Source organism: Amblyomma maculatum, chromosome 7 (genome assembly GCF_055883805.1).
Source record: "Amblyomma maculatum isolate TAMU_Amacu chromosome 7, ASM5588380v1, whole genome shotgun sequence".
In the NCBI taxonomy this organism is placed as follows: Eukaryota; Metazoa; Arthropoda; class Arachnida; order Ixodida; family Ixodidae; genus Amblyomma; species Amblyomma maculatum.
This window is the reverse complement of record NC_139350.1, coordinates 72,438,454-72,456,861: the sequence shown is the minus strand read 5'-3', so window position 1 is coordinate 72,456,861 and position 18,408 is coordinate 72,438,454. Positions and strand designations below refer to the sequence as shown.

At 40.8% G+C, this 18,408-nt stretch overlaps 1 protein-coding gene across 1 annotated transcript in view; it reads right to left on the bottom strand.

The window, feature by feature from the left end:
• LOC146183618 (cytochrome P450 4C1-like) overlaps positions 1-18,408 on the bottom strand; it is a 102,458-nt gene that overhangs the window by 20,966 nt on the left and 63,084 nt on the right. The window contains exons 5-8 of the mRNA XM_084608728.1: positions 17,317-17,386; positions 11,518-11,644; positions 5,378-5,584; positions 1,514-1,687 (exon numbers count right to left, since the gene is read on the bottom strand). Of these exons, the coding sequence (XP_084464854.1) occupies positions 1,514-1,687; positions 5,378-5,584; positions 11,518-11,644; positions 17,317-17,386 (578 nt within the window). The remainder of the gene's footprint in view (positions 1-1,513; positions 1,688-5,377; positions 5,585-11,517; positions 11,645-17,316; positions 17,387-18,408) is intronic.

Genomic DNA, 18,408 nt, shown 5'->3' with positions numbered 1-18,408 from the left:
GTGCTGAAATGCACGTAGTTAGGATCTCGGGGGTGATGATGATAATGAAGACTCGCGCTTTACTAAATTGCTCGCCTCTTACGGTCATTTTAGAATCATGAAATATAAAAATGTTGAAACTATCTCGCTCTTAAGATGGCCGTAATTTTTTCGACGTCATTTTGTTATTTCATTCGTTTGTCTTTATTTACACTGGTTGCTGACATCGGAGCCAACATTTAGCCTCAATGGTCTAGCGTCCACTCTAATATTATACAAATGCTGAGGGATTATGGAAAGAGGAAAAGTCACGATAATTATTCTGAACATATACATGGTGCGTTGTTTTGGAATGATTTTTTTTTTTCGACTGATTATTTCACTGCCTTCTGCTATAGGTAATTATATCTTGTTACGTAACGAATGATAGCTTGGTAGCTATTTTTGTCGCGGCCATGTTGTTATAGGATGAGATACAAAAACGGTCAAAAGGCAGCAGAATCTATTCATAGAGAACATAATTGTTAGAAGCTCAAGCCACTAATACACTGTTGAATACGCGTTAAATTTTAAATTATGATAACGTGGACGTTATCATAACGTCCGTTTGGAGCGACAGCATCTCAGTAATTATATATTCTTCATTTAGCGTACTTTGTGTAATAGACGCCACGTAGAATGTGTCCGAATATATTTTCATATCTACACCTAGTGGTCAACTAATACTCCTCGTTAAATTGGATTATTCTACTGTAGCTTACATCTCTTCAAACCACGTGCTCTGCTGTCGCATAAAACTCATGAATGCAGCGAAAATACCCCTGAAAGTTAACCCGCCAGCCAATTGCATGGGCAAATATGACGCAGCAGCTAATCTCATTTAACGTGACTCACGTATTACCGTTCAGCCGGGATTTCCCCCTTAGAGAACAGCCGTGACGACATGAGAACCGGCCGAGGCCCATTGTCTGAAGGACTCACTTTGAGAGGCATGCGCTGTATTCACGACTTGTATTCGACTATAGGACGCCAAACAGTCAGAGGCCACCCTGCGCGCCCACTTAGTTCTGTTAACATCTTTTTCATTACATGTCCTAAAATTTGCACCATACCGTATCACAAAACAATACGAACTTGAGCTCCTCAATGTTCGTTGCAGTTTAACTTCGAACTGAGAATAACGTTTTGGATACGGAGGTATATTCACATACAGCGTTCATGTTTGCATGGGCATCCTCAATTTAGAGGCGTCAATTTCTCTTTACTTTTCAGTTTGCAGACCATGCACGTATGGAACTGCTGATGTGTGAAAAAGCTATGCCGCTTAAGACACTTCGCTGAATGCCGCCTATAAAGAATGAAAGTGAAATTAATATACGTGTTCTATGATTATCAGGAGCGCATGAGTGTTCCCGGCCTATTATAAATGCTAGATGTAATATATTACGGATGCAGAATTTTAATAAAAGGATTCCATGAACAATCAAAATACAGCTGGAAAACATTTTTACTGTCTAGAACATGTTTCCATTACCTTGAAGCATGCTTCGAGGAAAACCATACGCTCAGTGTCCTCCCTTGTGATATCTCGATTGACGTCGTCGATAAATATGGCGTCCAGCTCTTCTTGGGCTTTTCTCTGTAGTTCTGGGTGAAGGCCCAGGAGATACAGAGTCCAGGCCATAGCAGTTGAACTAGTATCGTGACCCTGCGTCAAACGCCAAAAAGTGTAGCGAAAAGAAATATCACCAAGTGTTTTATTGGATGCAGACAGAGTAAATAAATAAATTCATCACATTTTATAGTTGCAGATGTTGGAGTTCATGGAGCTCATTTATCGGAAGTAAAAAAAAAAATTCCGGCGGGGCATCGAAGCCTCCTTACGATTAGCAATGCGAAAGCATTTGCTTCCTGCTGCTGGTATTGTGTGCCTGTGTCCACACTGCTAATGAGTTGTGTTGTACACGGAGTTTCGCCTGCGAATGGCGTGTTCAGAAATGATAGGAATGCATGGCGCTATCCACATTGAGCTGTTATGCCGTCAGACACTAACCATAACTATGACTAACCATGAATACCACTATGACTAATTGTGTCTAACCATGACTATCACTATCCATGACTGTGATTGCCTAACTATGACTATCAGCTATGAGTAACTATGGCTATGACTAACCAAGATTATGATCAATGATTGCTAACAATGACTATTAATATGACTTGCGTTGCGTAACCATGACTGTAACTATGACTGAATAGCCAAATCATAACTTTCATGATTAATTATCAGTGATTGATTTTATTATTGTCGATCTCTGTATGATTTATAGGTGCGAAGGGTGTTTCCGGTCACACTTTCTGGTCATAAGAAGTGCGTGGCGAGAATAGCTTTCGCCTTAAAAAGAAATCATGAGCATGTTGAGACCCGAAAACGTGTACTCTGTGAACAAGCGCAGAGCGTGCGCTTTACGGTTGGGCCTTCATCGAAAAAGTTCCTATACTTTACGATTGCCGGCTGTCAGTTCTTTTGTAAGGGTTAAGAAACGTTTTATATCCACCAAAACAAATATATGCAAACGAATGTTTTTTATTAATCTGAGCTTTAAATTTATTCACGTTGCATACAATTAGTATAACCTAAAGATTACAAATAAATACCTCTAACATTTTTTTCTTTAGCACATGGCTCAAATTAACTGGGATGCCTGGCATATGCTGCTTCGTACTCTTATGCAGTATTTACCTTTGAACCGTAGGTTTTTAAATTCATCGCTCAAAGGAAGTGTAAATATAGCATAATTTTGAAAATTCTTAACAAGAGCAACTTTGAAACAGAACCAAATTATGTTCAAGAGGAAATAATGAGCCGCGGCGGGCGTAATCTACAAGACGGCTGTTTAATTAGACGGTTGATTAATTATCACTTGTTAATCAAGTATCCTAAGCAATCCAGTCTAATTGTTAGTGCCAGTAGAGAGGTCGAAGACGGGAACAAAGAATCACAAGTCAGTTTATGAAGTTCAGAAAAACTTTTGTAAAATCCGGAAGCGCAAAGAAGTCTGTCACTATTTTCCGAACAAAGTCGAAACTGAGCTCATGAGACGCAAGAACAGCTCGATGCAATCGGTGCATGTGAATCTGACATGCTGCACGGAATGCGGAGCCGAATCAGAACTTCCTGTCAAAACTGTGTCCTCTCAGGCCCTTTATTTCTTGCTGTCGCTCTCAAAAGTAATCACGCCGTTCACAATGACTGCAATTATTTTTTGCACCATACGGTGTTGCAGAAACGTGTTTATGAGCGGGCACAATATAGCGTATCCACTTCGGATTTGGCGCTGTAGTCAGTGCAGCAGGCTATCAGCGATGCGCCCTATTTCCACGAAGCTCCCTGCGTGCGTGGCTGATGGTCTCAGCTTCAATTTTGTTCTCCCTCCCTGGCGGCAGGGTTTTTGAAAATGAGTTTTCTTTTTCCTTTACAAACCGATATTACCTTGTATTGTGCCCAGTTTCCAACACCCCTTTGGGAGTTACTACCCAACAGGGTTCAATAAAGTGTTCATGAATAGTATTTAATTATCCACGCAGTTGGAATTGATTTTTTTTTTCAAATAAATAATGCTAGCACAGGCTTAAAGTTTGTTACTAATTTAATATTTTCCTATTGCCTATTTCGAAAAACTTCACAGTTTTCACAGAAATACCCGGCATATGCCCAAATATATATAGATATTTGGTCGTTTAGTTCAGCCTTCTTCACAAATGGGTTTTACTCTAGAAGCTTTATCTTTACTCGATGTCAATTAAGGGATAAATTTTTACGTTGAAGAAACCGATGCAATGACGGCACTGGGGTGTTGCAGCGTTAATCCCGTCGCCTGCCTGGTTGAGTGTCAAGAAAGCAGGTGAGAGCGCAACCCTTCGTCTCGATTTCAAAAGGAACTGAACAGCGGGAAACACCCTACACATACTCGGCCTACAAATAATACAAAATTATGATTGCTCTCTTATTCAGCAAATATAAGCTGTGTTAATAAGAAAAAATCGAAAAGAAACAAATATATCTAAGTTCTTCAATAAAATCATGAAACTAATTGCTAGCGACCCACACACAACCTTACCAAGTTCGCTCCGTCTCCTAGAAAATCGTCTAATAACAAACGATGGAGACATATATAAAGAGGTACGGACGCTATCCACGTAGTGGTAGCGATACAAAGTTTCCAGAGGAGTTTCGTTCTTTTAAAGTAAAAGATGTTCCGGTCAGTCTGATCTTGCATTCAGCGGTTCATAGAAAAAAGCGTTCTAGCCATTTTGATACATTCTCAATTCTCAACTGGACTACTCGCGTGCAATATTTCCGCAATGAACTAAGCCGAAACCCTTTTTAAGACTCGTTATTGAACTACATCACTTCACTGCGAGAAGTATTTTAGGTCGTAAGGGTTATATAGCCTAAGTATATAAAGAAAACAGTATATAAAGAAATATCCCAGCCCAGGGTGCCCGATCTGTAAAAACGAAGATATTGAGGCCGACATCCACCACTTGCTGTGGGACTGCCCAGCACTCAAACCAACCCGAATCCGGCACCTGAGCAAAGCTATCCTTACAGCAACCAATCGTGCTTCATACGTCACTTGGACGCAGGGACCTCATCATCGCTCACTTCTCGACTTCATAAAATCAGCCAACCTTTTTCCATTCATTTAATCATTTATTCATCCTTCATCTCATAACGTACTGATGCCCTGAGGCAATAAATATCGATTTAAAAAAAATGCACACCAAAGCCCAAATTGAATATAAATGTTTTAAACCTACCATCTTCCATCATTTTTTCAATTACAGAAAATATGTAAGCCAGAATTTCTTATGCAAAAAAAAAAAAATATTCCTTGTGGTCATCCACAGCCAGTAGGTTGCTGGAGAAAGCGCGTTTAGTGGCGAATGGATGCTAGCATTTGCAATTCTTGAACAACTACCATATTTTGCTCGAGATTCATCATTTTAACCAGCGCTCACTTGCCCTTTACTTTTTTAAAATCATTATTAGGAAGCGCATACAGTACAGAGGAAACATGCACTATTTTGTCTCAAACACACGCAACAGCCACGTGCTCGTTTCGCGATGTTTGGAACACATCGAATTACGCGGCTTTGCCAGCTTAACCACACCTGCGAAGGGAAGTCATCAGTTGCGCTGTAACCTAACTAGAATAACATCTTAGAGTTAAGGTACTTATTGCACTGAAACTCGGTGTAAGTACTGTTGCTGTGAAGCCCGTGAAAGTTTGCTTCTCGTCACCTGATGGCAAATAGCCTGTTTGCTACTGTGAGAGAATGATGATGGTGAGGAGGATACAAGGACCGTTTCGGGAACTTCCCTCCAACTTACCGCAAAAAGAAGTAAATCGATGTCCTTGCGAATTTCTTGCATTGTGTAGCTAGGGTCTTTGAAGTGCTTATCCAGTAATATGTCGATGACAGCCATGCGTCTTTCCGGCTGAACCTCTCGGCTTTCCTTACAGTCCTCGTCTTCACTTCCACTAAGATCGCCCTGGTTTCTGTAGAGGTGAAACGTCTTCTTCCGCTCGTTCATAATCTAACACAGACCACATAAAATGATTAGAAGTGTGTGGGACCACCACATCAAAATTCTTGAGGAAACATAAGCTCCGCCTTTAAGCCTATGGAATGACAGTGTTAAGGGATATATCCAGAAAAAAAGATGGCGTCAGGGAGGCTATGCCATTTTAGGAAGGGATACATTCACACAGATATTTAACCAGAGAGAGCAAAGGTTAAGGTCTCTTGTGCCTATGCCCACATAGGAAAAATGTACATGGACAAACAGAGTAGTCGACATAAAAACAATGCACACACTGCTCGTACATCATTTACGCTCGTCAACATAGATAATTCCTTTTTGGTGCCCAAATTAAGTACGTTGGTACTCTTTTTTGTCTGAACAGCGGTGTCGTACTGGTGTATTATCGTACGTAGTTTTGCATGCGGCTTTTGGGCGATAAATGCTTTTCATAATATGGAGATTTTATTCGCAGTTTGAGACTTGATTGAAGTCATCTGTGACATCATCTATGTAACCATTCCCGGTATTTTTTCCCATACCGGTTGACGAAGGAAGGGATATATGAAAGGCCGATCCTTTTTCTGAGAAAAGGTTGTCTTAATTCACAGCATTCGTCTATACTTCCTCGGGGGCTGACTGGAACGGCTGCAGTGAGAGCTCCTGCGCCGCCGTCACTCAAGTTTGGCCGTGACTTGCGTTATGAGTCCCGAGCGCGTAACAACTTTTCTGTCTTCATGCCCGCCCCCTCCAAGTTCATCAAACGTAATTATTCCTCACGAGACCTCAAATATGGAATCGCCAGGTCGTTCCAACCCCAGATGCTGGCAAGTTACCCAGGACAGATGTGACGTCGGCTTCACGAGTTGCTGCGGGACTGCCAAAATACTATGGCCCACAGAGAAGTACATCGTTAGGTTAAGCTAAATATCCTCGTGGCACATTATGTTCAGTGAAGCAGAAGCATGCTAATCGCAGATTTGTAATACATGTTTTATGTTTTCTGCCTCATAGAAGTTATGTAGTTTCAGCATGAAGGTGAACTTTCCACTGCATCGTATATTGCGCCTCCGTAGCTATAAAGGGCACTTTGTAGCCTGCTGCCCGTACGTCATTTATGAAGAGCTGATTCGGGCTGAACTTCATGTTATTCAGACGGGGCGATGCATTAACGATCATCGTATCAGAGAACATGATTTGTGTCTGATCTCAGCCGCATGAACAGCAAACTGGCGCTTCGCTGCAAAAAGTACGAAGCCTGTTTTTCTTTATTATTATTATTATTATTATTATTATTATTATTATTATTATTATTATTATTATTATTATTATTATTATTATTATTATTATTATTATTATTATTATTATTATTATTATTATTATTATTATTATTATTATTATTATTATTATTATTATTATTATTATTCTTTATGCTACATCCCTTAGAACTGACGCTAAATTGCAGTGGCCCCTAATTTGGACATCTATTATCAAAACGCCCGAGGTCTTAGGACTAAGGGATCTGAATTTTTTTTCTAGCATTTTGTCCTGTTATTATACCGCTGTTGTAGTTACCGAAACCTGGCTGTCAAGCGATATTCCTTTCAATGATTTCTTTGCAAATAATTATTCTGTTTTTCGTAGCGACCTCCCTGAAACAGGACTCAAATAAAGAGGAGGTGGAGTGCTCATTGCTATTGAGTGTTCTGGGAAGTGTGTTCGACGTTCCGATCTGGAAACTGTTGAAGAATATGGGTGGCTTGAGCTCACTTTAAATCGACATGAAGAACTTTTACTTGCAGATTTCTACATTCCTCCGAATCTTCCTCCTCCAGCCTATGATGATGTTCTGCTTTCAATCGAACATGTTATAACTCGTCATAGCAAACACAAACTTATTATTTTAGGCGATTTTAATACTCCAGGTATCAACTGGAATTATTTACTTATTCTCACAACAATCATTACATATTAAGTAAGTGCAACCCTCTACTTGATTTTATAGCCTTTAACTCTTTGCAGCAACACAATTTCATTGAAAACTGCTGTGGTAATGTTCTTGACATCTGTCTATCGAATTTTAAAAGTGTTCGAGTCTCAAGTTCAGATATACCGCTGACTCGCTGTGACAAATTTCACTCTCCACTTCTAGTTACTACTGCTGTCTCTGCCTCACTTTCTACTAATTCAGATCGGGTGAAGAATTCGCCCCGTTTCGCGTATGCATGGGGTGATTATGTCGGTCATTTCGATTTCTTCTCTTCCGTCGAATGGTCCCTTTTAAATGACTTTAATAATTCAGACGGACAAGTCAGTCGCTTCACTGAAATAGTTCTTGATGGTATGCATCGGTACATACCTTTGCATACTCCTACGCGTAGGAAGTTCCCTTCCTGGTTTTCAAGGGAACTAATACCGGCGTTAAAACTCACGGAACGGGCCCATCGCAAAGCGAAATGCCCTGGGTTTCAGAATTGGGCAGATGAGTTTCGCCGCTCGCGTTCTTTTTGCAAATGCTTATACAAGCAGGACTACGACTCCTATCTTGAGTCTTTAGAGAGGAGTGCCTCAAATCGTTCTAGTCAGTTCTGGCGATACGTTCGCAAACGTTCCATTAAATCAGATTTGAGTATCAGCTTATATAGTTGACTCCCAGGGGTCAGAAATTCGGGATGTTGCCGACAGTTTTGCCAAACATTTTTCCTCCATTTACAAACATCCACATTGTGATTCCGTTTGCCTCCCATCTGGTGCACTAATTCCGTTCTCTTTGACGAGGAGTTGATAACTGAGAGTCTTAAGCGTCTGAGACCATCTTTGTCTCCTGGACCTATGGCATTCCAGCCGCCATAATAAAAGCCCTCAGTTATTCTTTGTACTAGTACTGACTGCCATATTTAATTACTGTTTGAAAAATGATGCCTTTCCTCGCGTGTTTCCTGTCTTCAAGTCTGGAAACAAACCTGATGTTTCCAATTATCGTCCGATTTTTCTTCTATGTGCAACCTCTAAGCTTTTCGAATTAGCTTTGCACAACGTACTTTCCTTCCATCTCAAACATATCATAATACCGAATCAACATGGCTTCATATCGGGTCGTTCTACTTCTACCAACCTAGTCACGTTTATGACGTATGCCTCTGCAGCAGTCCTTCAGAGAGGTCAGGTGGACACTGTGTACTGTGATATGAGCAAAGCTTTCGACGTTGTTACTCACTCACTACTTCTTGAAAAACTTCTACTCTCTGGCGTCGAAGTCTCACTCGTAGCACTCCTATGCAACTATCTCCTTGATCGCTCCTGCTTTGTCAGTGTCGATGGACAGACTTCTTTCGTTTACCCTGCAACCAGTGCAGTTCCTCAAGGTTCTGTACTAGGCCCGCTTCTCTTCTCCGTTTTTATTAATGATGTTTCCTCGGCGATCAAGAACGCCTCGTTTCTTCTTTATGCTGATGATATAAAAATATTCAAGGTAATACATTCTTTTCAAGATTGCTTGTTGTCGCAATCGGACATATCTGCTTTTTCTGATTCGTGTGCGAAGAATCAACTTATCCTCAATTCTTCCAAAATAGGGTTGTCTCATTTACTCGTAAAACACACAGCTTTCTCTACCTTTATTCTGTGAATTCTGTGCTGTTGGACAGAGTTGATGAAATTAATGACCTTGATGTACTTTTTGACCGCACCCTCAGCTTCTCCTCTCATACTCAACGCATTGCTCAGCGGGCTATGCGCACACTCGGATTCGTTTGCAGACTTTCGAGAGAGTTCCGTACTCCACTACCGTTCTTAAAACTGTACCTGCCCATATGCTTGCCGCTCTTGGAGTACGCGGTGGTTGTTAGGAATGGCACTTGCAAATCGAACCTGGACAAGGTTGACAGAGTACAAAATATTTTTTTTTTTTACGGATATTTCATTATCGCTTTCCTTGCGCAACTTCCTCCTCTCGGTCCCCCAGGAGCACTCAACTGAATCTTCCTTCTCTTCACTGCCGTCGTATCAGAGTTGATATCATTTTTCTGTAAAAACTCCTTCATGGCTACATTTTGTGCCCTCAGATCTTAGAGTACATCCTACTGCGCGTTCCGCGAAAGAGCATGAGGGAATTCAGACCATTCCAAGTTTCTCTGTCTCTTCATTCCCATTCCCCTCTGGACAGAATGCAGTGGTTATTTAACTCTTTTTGTCCTCACCTTGATATCTTCCAAAACTCGCTCTGTTCATTTATTTTGGATGTTCGTAGCGTTGTATTCTACATAGTACTTTATCACATATAACTCCCAGTTTCTAACCTAAAATATTTTATTTACTTCGCTTTTTGCTTTTTTCCTGTTCAATGCTGTCTGTATCTTGAACTGTTTTTTATCCGTTTCTTACTTATATTTCAACTTTAAACTTTATATTCGAATCTTACTGTCCCGTGTTCAATTCTAATTCTTTATTGTGTTATTCTCTATTTCTAGCCTGTGTTTTAAGTACCACGCACTTGTTGCGCCTGGAATTGTTATTTATTTTATATATATATTTCTATATTACTATAATCAATGTCAGTTATTTGTTGTTGTTGTATTTTCTATCTACCGTTCTTTTTTTTTTTCTTTCGTGATGCGCTCAACAATTCTCTCACTGTGTATATAAGTGAGGCTACTCATCGATTGCTTTCTTTCCGTGACACTTTTCGTCTCAGTTTCATTTCATGTGTTATTTATTTCTTTTTTTGTGTTCTCTATGTGTGTAAACTTGTTTGTGCATTTTCGTTTTTTTCTTTTTTTTGTGCTGCAGCACGAAGACCACATGGTTGTTCCTGCGCACATTAAATAAAGATCGATTTATTGATTGATTTATTCAATGATTATTATTATTATTTCAGTGATGTTATATTTAAAATTATTGTGGGAGTACTTCGTCCACATACAGCTAAAGTGCTCGTGAATTAAATGCAATAAGTTTGTAGTGAGCGCTCTTGTATGTCTGCTTTTTTTCCTTTCTCGTGTTTTGGTTCAGCGTGTAAAGTCATCAACTCTTACAGCAACGTACTTTAATGCGTATACGCCTAGTCTGCACAAAGTGCTTCATACTAATCCTTCGTTGTTTTTTCAGCCCGATCTATTGCCAGACAAGTATTGCATTTAGAGTAGTGCGTTGTCGCTCGTTATTATTATGATGTATTTGAAGATGAAGAGCGCTATTTTAATCTACCTATTCACCTTTGAAAACGTGTGCGTGTAAACGGCCATTATATGTATTTATATCCAGCGCCACGACGTTTCAGCGTAAGTACATTAATATTGCCATTCGATTGTTTCGCATGTATATGTGATTCTAAAATTTCGGTCAGTTTCTGCGAATCCAACGAAATCACAAAACATGAAGAGTGAATACTGTCTCCTGAAGCGCGAAGCCACTTCAGCGATTAAATAATTATCTTATCAGCTATATTATTATCAGCTGCAGAGTAACGTTTGTTCGTCCGGCACTCTTCTCACTCGTCTTCATCACCGTGGCTGGCAAGGCAACTGCCACTTCAGCGGACGTTCTGAAAATTTTCCAAGCACACAATGAAATTATATATTATTATATGTATATATGGGTAGTCGTACACCCAAACCTACGCGAAGGTACAAAGCTGCATTGTGCAGTGTCGAGCAGCGCGCGCACCGGTGATCACGAGGTCTTAAAATTCTGAAATGAAAGGTGGTAATTACAGCAAAAATTATTTATACCCCTTTATATACTATCCTTGTTCTCACCGTTACTTCAACATGCGCAAACCGCAAAGGGGAGGTCTGGTGCTTCCGGGTTACTACCCTTTACTGGAGAAAGTGGCTCTTCTTACAAACACTGATCCATAGGCACTTGAGAAATGTCAAAGCTATCAAAACTTCACTCCTTAAAATGTACTTTCTTCTGATCGTAAGTGCACTTTTTATCGGCTTCTTTACCTTTAGATTGACGGAGTTGATGCCGTTGACCATCTTTCTGAACCACATGCCCTCAATAGAGATGTCGTAGATGCGCTGGAACCACATCCATGGCCGAAAGGCTCGCACGGCCATCAGGAACGTAATGCTAAAACAATAAATAGGTGGGTAAGCATTTATTTCATATTTACGATGAAGGCAACTGAGCGTTAAGGCAAGTAACGTTTATGGAGGTAGTAGCAAAGCATGAAAAATAAACCTAACAATACTTCTAGCAGTGAGACCCCAGTGTATAGGACTGATATCTGCACATCTGGGGTTTGATACTGGGCTCACTATGTCCCGTTCTACATAGAAGGGCCACGCCTCAGTTTCAAACAACGAACACTAATAATTGTATAGAATTTATAGGATCTTTGCATGTTTCCACGAAAACGAACTGATGCCGGTCAAAGCTAAAGTAGAGAGTCAAAGGATCATAGACCAGACTGTGTACCGAGAGCAAGAAGAAACGGTGCCCTGTCTCACACATGCTGTGGTGAAAAATGAATGCGCGAGTTTATAAAAAGTGTAATTATGACAATTCACTTGGATAAAATCGTCCCGATCACCTACATACCCGAACAATTTCCTATCAATGTCAATGAAGTTATGCACATAAAATTCGTGTTCATTCAGAACAACGCACATAATTCGAACGCGGTTCAAAGGTTACTCTACTCTTGTGCACATTCATATGGCTTGATTAAAGCAGGGCTATATATGCCGGTATACACTATAGCGTCATACTCTTAAAAGCTTGCTTAAGTGTCCTCCATATTTTTTTTTATCCTCTGCAAGGCATAAATTACATTATTTTAAAAAAGCGTCAGAAACCACGTGAGAGACTTATCATTGCAGTGAGTAACATACAATGAGAAGAATTTGATGCAGGCACGTTGCTACGGATCATTTTTAATTACTGCACAAAGTCAATCGCACTTGTCTAGAGCGCTCGAGCGGTGTGATGAGGAGCAAATTAGGTGATATTTTAATGCGGCTGCTTTGTTGGGGGCGATGTGCTTGCTCCTGTGAAGTTCGCATGGCCTTGCAGCCATGCTAAAGAGGTAGTGTTCTCATTAAAATTAGTGGAATTTCACTTCATCTGCACAGCACCACTCGTGCGCTCTAGACCAGTGCGATCGAATCTGTACATGTTCCTTAGAAATAATTGGTAACAGCATACCTTTTTACAAGATATACGAGAGTTCAGATATACGGAAATAAATTAAGCTTGCCATTTACTACTGAACTAGGCATTCAACCGAATAGCAGCTGGGAAAATTTAATGTCGCGTCCATAGTGATAGCGATCACCGCGACAGAAACAAGCTACCAGCTTGCAAATTCGCTTTTCCAGACAGGTTCATGTTTTTACGAAAGTGTACCAGGCATTTCAACTTATCACTGACAAAAAATGCAAAAGTACTGTACGACTTAAGGGTCTTAATGTGAAAAAAAGATATTGGAGAGGTGTATGTGTGTGTGCTTGGGTTGGAGGGCGAGGACGTGTGGCATATCACATCGACAGGCAGTTTTGCTCCAAAAGAAACTCCAAAAATGTGCCACGCACGACGCTCCCTCCCCCCCCCCCCTCCCCTCCCTCAAACACTATCATAACCGAGGCTACTTTATACTTTGCAAATTGCCTGTCTTCGTATTAAGGTTATCTCTTAGTTTGAGGTATGAGGTCTCTCTACTTATCCAAAAATAGTGCCAGCTACAACTGGATGAAAATTTTTCACGTCACCATACTTCGGCGCCTGGTTTCCTGTGAACTTCATTTATAAATCTGATTTCTACGTTTTTATTTTGATTAGCTTCATTGGAGCGTGCTTTGGATATCATAGCGCCGTTTTTAACGTGTCCTGAACCATGTTAAACTAAGAAAACCGCATTTAATTGTCAAGGAGTGATTAAAATTGAATTTCGCTAAAAACAATGTACTAAGCCAAAGCCTGCCTGAAGCACCTTGCAGTTTTAGTAAGTATTTTTCTTAACCCCATTCCTGCAATAGCCCAATGAGGGGCTGCAGTTCATGTAAATAAATAAATAGGTAAACGGCGAAATATAAGTTTTCTTCTATTCAAGGCAAAATGTGCTTTTCTAGCCCTTCCTTATATACCAAATTCTAGTTTTTTGTGCTGTAAGGATTATGCGAGAGAGACACGAGTGTATACTTCAGAAACAGATCTTGCACATTACTAATTTGAAACGCAATATATATTTTAGCTAAATATTTTCGTCCGTACCAATATATTATATATATTCTATTTATTCTAGCAATTCTGGCCGAGAATGCACTTTTGCGATGGACTTGAATTTGGCTTCTTTTCTTTGGTGAACGGTTTCTTCACCACAGATATCTGCAATAAGCGTCTCTAATCAGTGGTCTTGAGGCTAAACATGTGACAAAACTTAACTTGCGAAAGTGCTGAACACTTTAAATATCGGTAATGCGATGCCAATCGTGTGTTGCGCAAACTATTAACGTGCGAAAGCACTCGCACGCTTACCACCATCTACCAAGAATCTCGTCCGATCTTTCATGTGCTGTTGCTCTGATTGTATCAGGAGGTCATAATCACGTGGGTTCGCACAAGTCTTTGAAACTGCCCAGTATAGTGGCTCCAACGCGCGTGGCTCCTGGACGGGTCTTGAGGACGACCGGGGCAAAAGCAGGGCAGAAACAACGACGTGACGACACAACACGCACTTACACCACTCAGCGCCTGTGCTGTGTCGCCATGTCGTAGTTCCTGCACTGTTTCCGTTCGCAGTCTTGAATGCATCAAACAGCCTGCCAAAATTATCTCTTGGATCTTTTAAGTTATTCAGTGAACAGAGATAGTGATGGATCCTGATTTTGAACAATGAATGACCGTGGCCTCTTGGAGTGATTTAGCACACACGAAAAAAAACTCATCGAAGCGGATGACAGCCGGTCGGATTCAATCCCGGGTACTCAGGTTCGGTAGCCAAATATTCTTAACCACTGAGCCACCGCGGCGAGAGATTACACATGTTATAACCAGGTTTAGGTAGTGTAAAGCATGCGCCATATTTAACTGTGGCTTCCAGACGGCCCCACAAACCAGAAAACTCTGCGATCAAGCGTACCGTTGCACCGGATCTGATCTCAGACGCAATAGTGAGACCTCCGTCATTTGACGCGGCAGCTCCCAGATGGCGCCACATGTACAGCTGAAACTGCAGCTCCCCATGCTTCCGCACTATGGACGGTTTAACAGAACTAACCCTGCTATTTTTTTTTTTTGCAACAAACGAGGTGTGTTATGCCCATCAGGGGCTTGAACACTTGTGGACGCACTTCCTCCTCGAGTGCCCTAGGGTGATATAGGCGGTGACCCCTCCTGCCTGATTATGTATGTATGGATAAAAATATCAGCATGAGTGGAAGTTGGCCTGCATCCTTAGGTTAATGAGCTCTAGTGTTTAAGACACATTCCCTGAAAGCGGAGCATTTATATGCTGGAAAAGCCAATGAATAAAGTACGAACTTCAATAATGCCGGCCATTTTCAAAAACGAATGGCATTGCATCAGGGATGTTATTTGTTTCTGTGCAGATGTAACAGATAAGGTTTGGTTTGGTTTGGTTTGTGGGGTTCAACGTCCCAAAGCGACTCAGGCTATGAGAGACGCTGTAGTGGAGGACTCCAGAAATTCCGACCATCTGGCGTTCTTTAACGTGCACTTACAGATAAGGCTGCACCACCATTGCTTCCAAATGGCTACCACTATTTTTATCAGGTCTATTTTCTATTTTCATCTATCTATTTTTTTCTGGACGTCGTGAGCATTAATAGAGTGGCGATAAAATTTTCATACACCTTCCTCAGCGCTGAAAGCGTCGTTTGAAGTTGGATAAACATCAGCATAGCAAGATAGAGCCGTACATTTCACTTCGTGAACCGAAATTGAATGCTGTTGTGCTCATTGTTTGTTTACTATATCTTGAAAAGTTTGTTTGAGGTTTTGTTAATTTATGAAAGATAACTGCATGAACAAGTCACCGACAGCCATTTCCAATGGTACATTGGAGCCTGTACACGATTTTGGCATAGGTTTCTGGCTATAGATATTGTGAGATCAGACGCAAAGTTTACTGAGTCCACCCCATAAATAGGGCAGTGTAGAGCACAGCGCAAGCTGATCGTCTTGTTCGTTTTTTTGGGTAGGTAATCAGCATAAGGTTATCCAGCCGATGTTTATATTCAGAGTGACTGAGTGTGACTTTCCGGACTTTTAAGTTGTAAGTTGAGCTCCGACTCGGAAAAGACAGTTGCGGTTGTGAAGGAAAACTATGACATCGGGAAAATATCTTTTATGGCAAGTCAGTGAAGCCGAAAAGATATATTCTAGATAATATCCAGACATGAACATTCAAACATTATACACAGGGTGTTACAGGGAACGCTTTCAAAAGTTCCTAAATATAGGAAGTTCCAAATCGAAAGGAAAATTTCAGCGTAACAAACTCCCGGTCTTGGCGGATACAGTTTGCTCCGAAACTCTCCTAATTATGTAACAAATTAACTGAAACTATCTAACTTTTTAATTACGCAATTACGCATTTCGGTACTTAGTGCGAATTGAGAATTTAAAGCCGTAAACAAGACGATCCCTCATGAGTATCTGAAAAAGGAAAAAAACTCATTTTTTGAAGCCCCGAAGCGACAGAAAAACAAAGCGCTTTTTTTTTTGTTTTGTTTTCTCAAGTAACCGAAACAGAGCGAATTGCAAATGTATGAAGCTTGGTGTGGATTGCACGCCCGCTTCTGAGGAATTAATATGAGGACGGAGCCAAATTTCAACTGTCTGCTCTACTGTAGCGTGTTATGTATATTATTTTCCTTCGTCGCTCTCCAACTAACGAGCTCGCAACAAGCAATGGCTGTCTTTTGCCTTCTACTGAGCTCCGAAACGAAATATTGTACAAGCCGTGGCACAGTAACGGTTCTAGTTCGAAATAGATGCTGCAGTGAATGCAACGCGTCATCATCGGGTGTCACGTCTAAACCGAGCTTCCAACGCGTGTAATGTGCTCAGTTTTGGTCGCGTGTAGAAAAAGCGCCGGATTTCCTTCCGTTGTATTAGAAAACTCGTTTTGCCAAAATTGATTACTGGATGGCGCAATGGTTAGGGCGCTCGACTACTGTTCTCAAGGATGCGAAACCGAATCCCGGCCTCGGCGGCCGCTTTTCGATGGAGGCGAAAAGCAAGGCGCCCGTGTGCTGTGCGATGTCAGTGTACGTCATAGAACCCCAGGTGGTCGAAATTTCCGGAGTCCTCCACTACGGCGTCTCTCATAGCCTGAGTCGCTTTGGGACGTTAAACCCCACAAACCAACCAGCCAAACTGATTACTTTGAAGAAAATTAGTTTTGCGATGCTTATATGGCATCGCCTTCTCCATGGTTTCAAACTTCTGATTTGGCACTGAGAACGAAACTGCGTTAATTAAAAAGTTAGTTGAATAGTTTAGATGGTTGTATTTCTGACTAGGAGAGTTCTAAATTGTGCCCGCTGGTTTGAGAGCCTGTTCCTGCAACTGTTTTGTGCTTTCAGCTACTTATTTGTAGTTTTTGAAAGTGTTTGCTAAAGCACCCGGTATAAGAGATAGAATTAAAAGAAATTACTGTATAAACCAAAATTAAGAATGAAGAAGTTGGCCGGCGGTATAGTGAATCAGGCCTCCTACTCCACAACCGGTATAAGAACAACGTTAAAAAAGAGGTGGTTATGTGAAAGTACTGTTACCCAGAAATATATTCGTTGTACTGGCTGTTTTGGTTCTTCTGGGTATTCAAGTTCACGCCCATTAGAACTTCTGCAAAAAAACGACAAACAGAACATTATATATATATCTGCAGAGTGGAAACACATAAAGTGTATAAGAAGGCTCAGTCAGCGCCTAAGCAAAAGCTTTCGGAGGCCCGATGGAACATTCAAAAAGCAATCAAGCACCGTTTTCTTGTTTTTAAGCTCACTGGCCCATACTGGTGTTTATTAATTCTTGTTGCATGGAAGTTCTTTCTTATTTGATTATTTTATTCAGTTACGGTGTTTATCGATTTTTCTACTGTCAACCAAAAAGGTTTACAGAGTTTTACAAGCCAGAGAGAAAAATGGAACACAGGAAGCGTTAGCAAAATCAAGACACAAAAGCTTGAACTGCTAATAGAAAGAAAAGCGGCATCAATAGCATAAAAATGCACGTGCACTGGACGTTCCAGAAGGCAGACATGCCACCTTCAGGGCTATGCCTTCTAAAAAATTTTATCATGGTGTCTCTACTTGGGAAGTACCAGAAAATGAGGTTGTTTCTTAAGGACGCATGCTCGAAAAAATAATCTATATCATTTTGTTTTTGTTACAGATCATAAAAGAGTTATAAAGTTATAGTCATATAGTTATAGTTATAGTAGGGCTTAATTGGCGCTCATTCCATTGCTACAGAACTAGGGGGACATATTTACTGTTTTTCTGTGCTCCATACATAAGCCTTGTATGCAGCGACAGCTGCCAGTTTTGAAGCACCCGTGATAAGTTTTATTGATGTTTCCAAGGTTTCTAGAAAATAAGGAATAGAATGATGGTCAAGCCAGCTTTCATTCAGCAGCCAAAGTAATCATGCACGCTTCGTAAAACACAATTTTCGATTGCCTGAAATGCCTCGGCTTAGCACATTTGCTCCGTCGGGAAGTCATCCCAAAGGCCAAAACGTGAAATACTTGTTACTGCAATCTGTAGTGCAATATAATCGCCTCCGGTGAGTAGGAAATCTGCTGCTCTTCTATAAGTGTCTTTTTCTTCGGGCCTACCTCTGAAGTGACACAATATTGCGGGTTG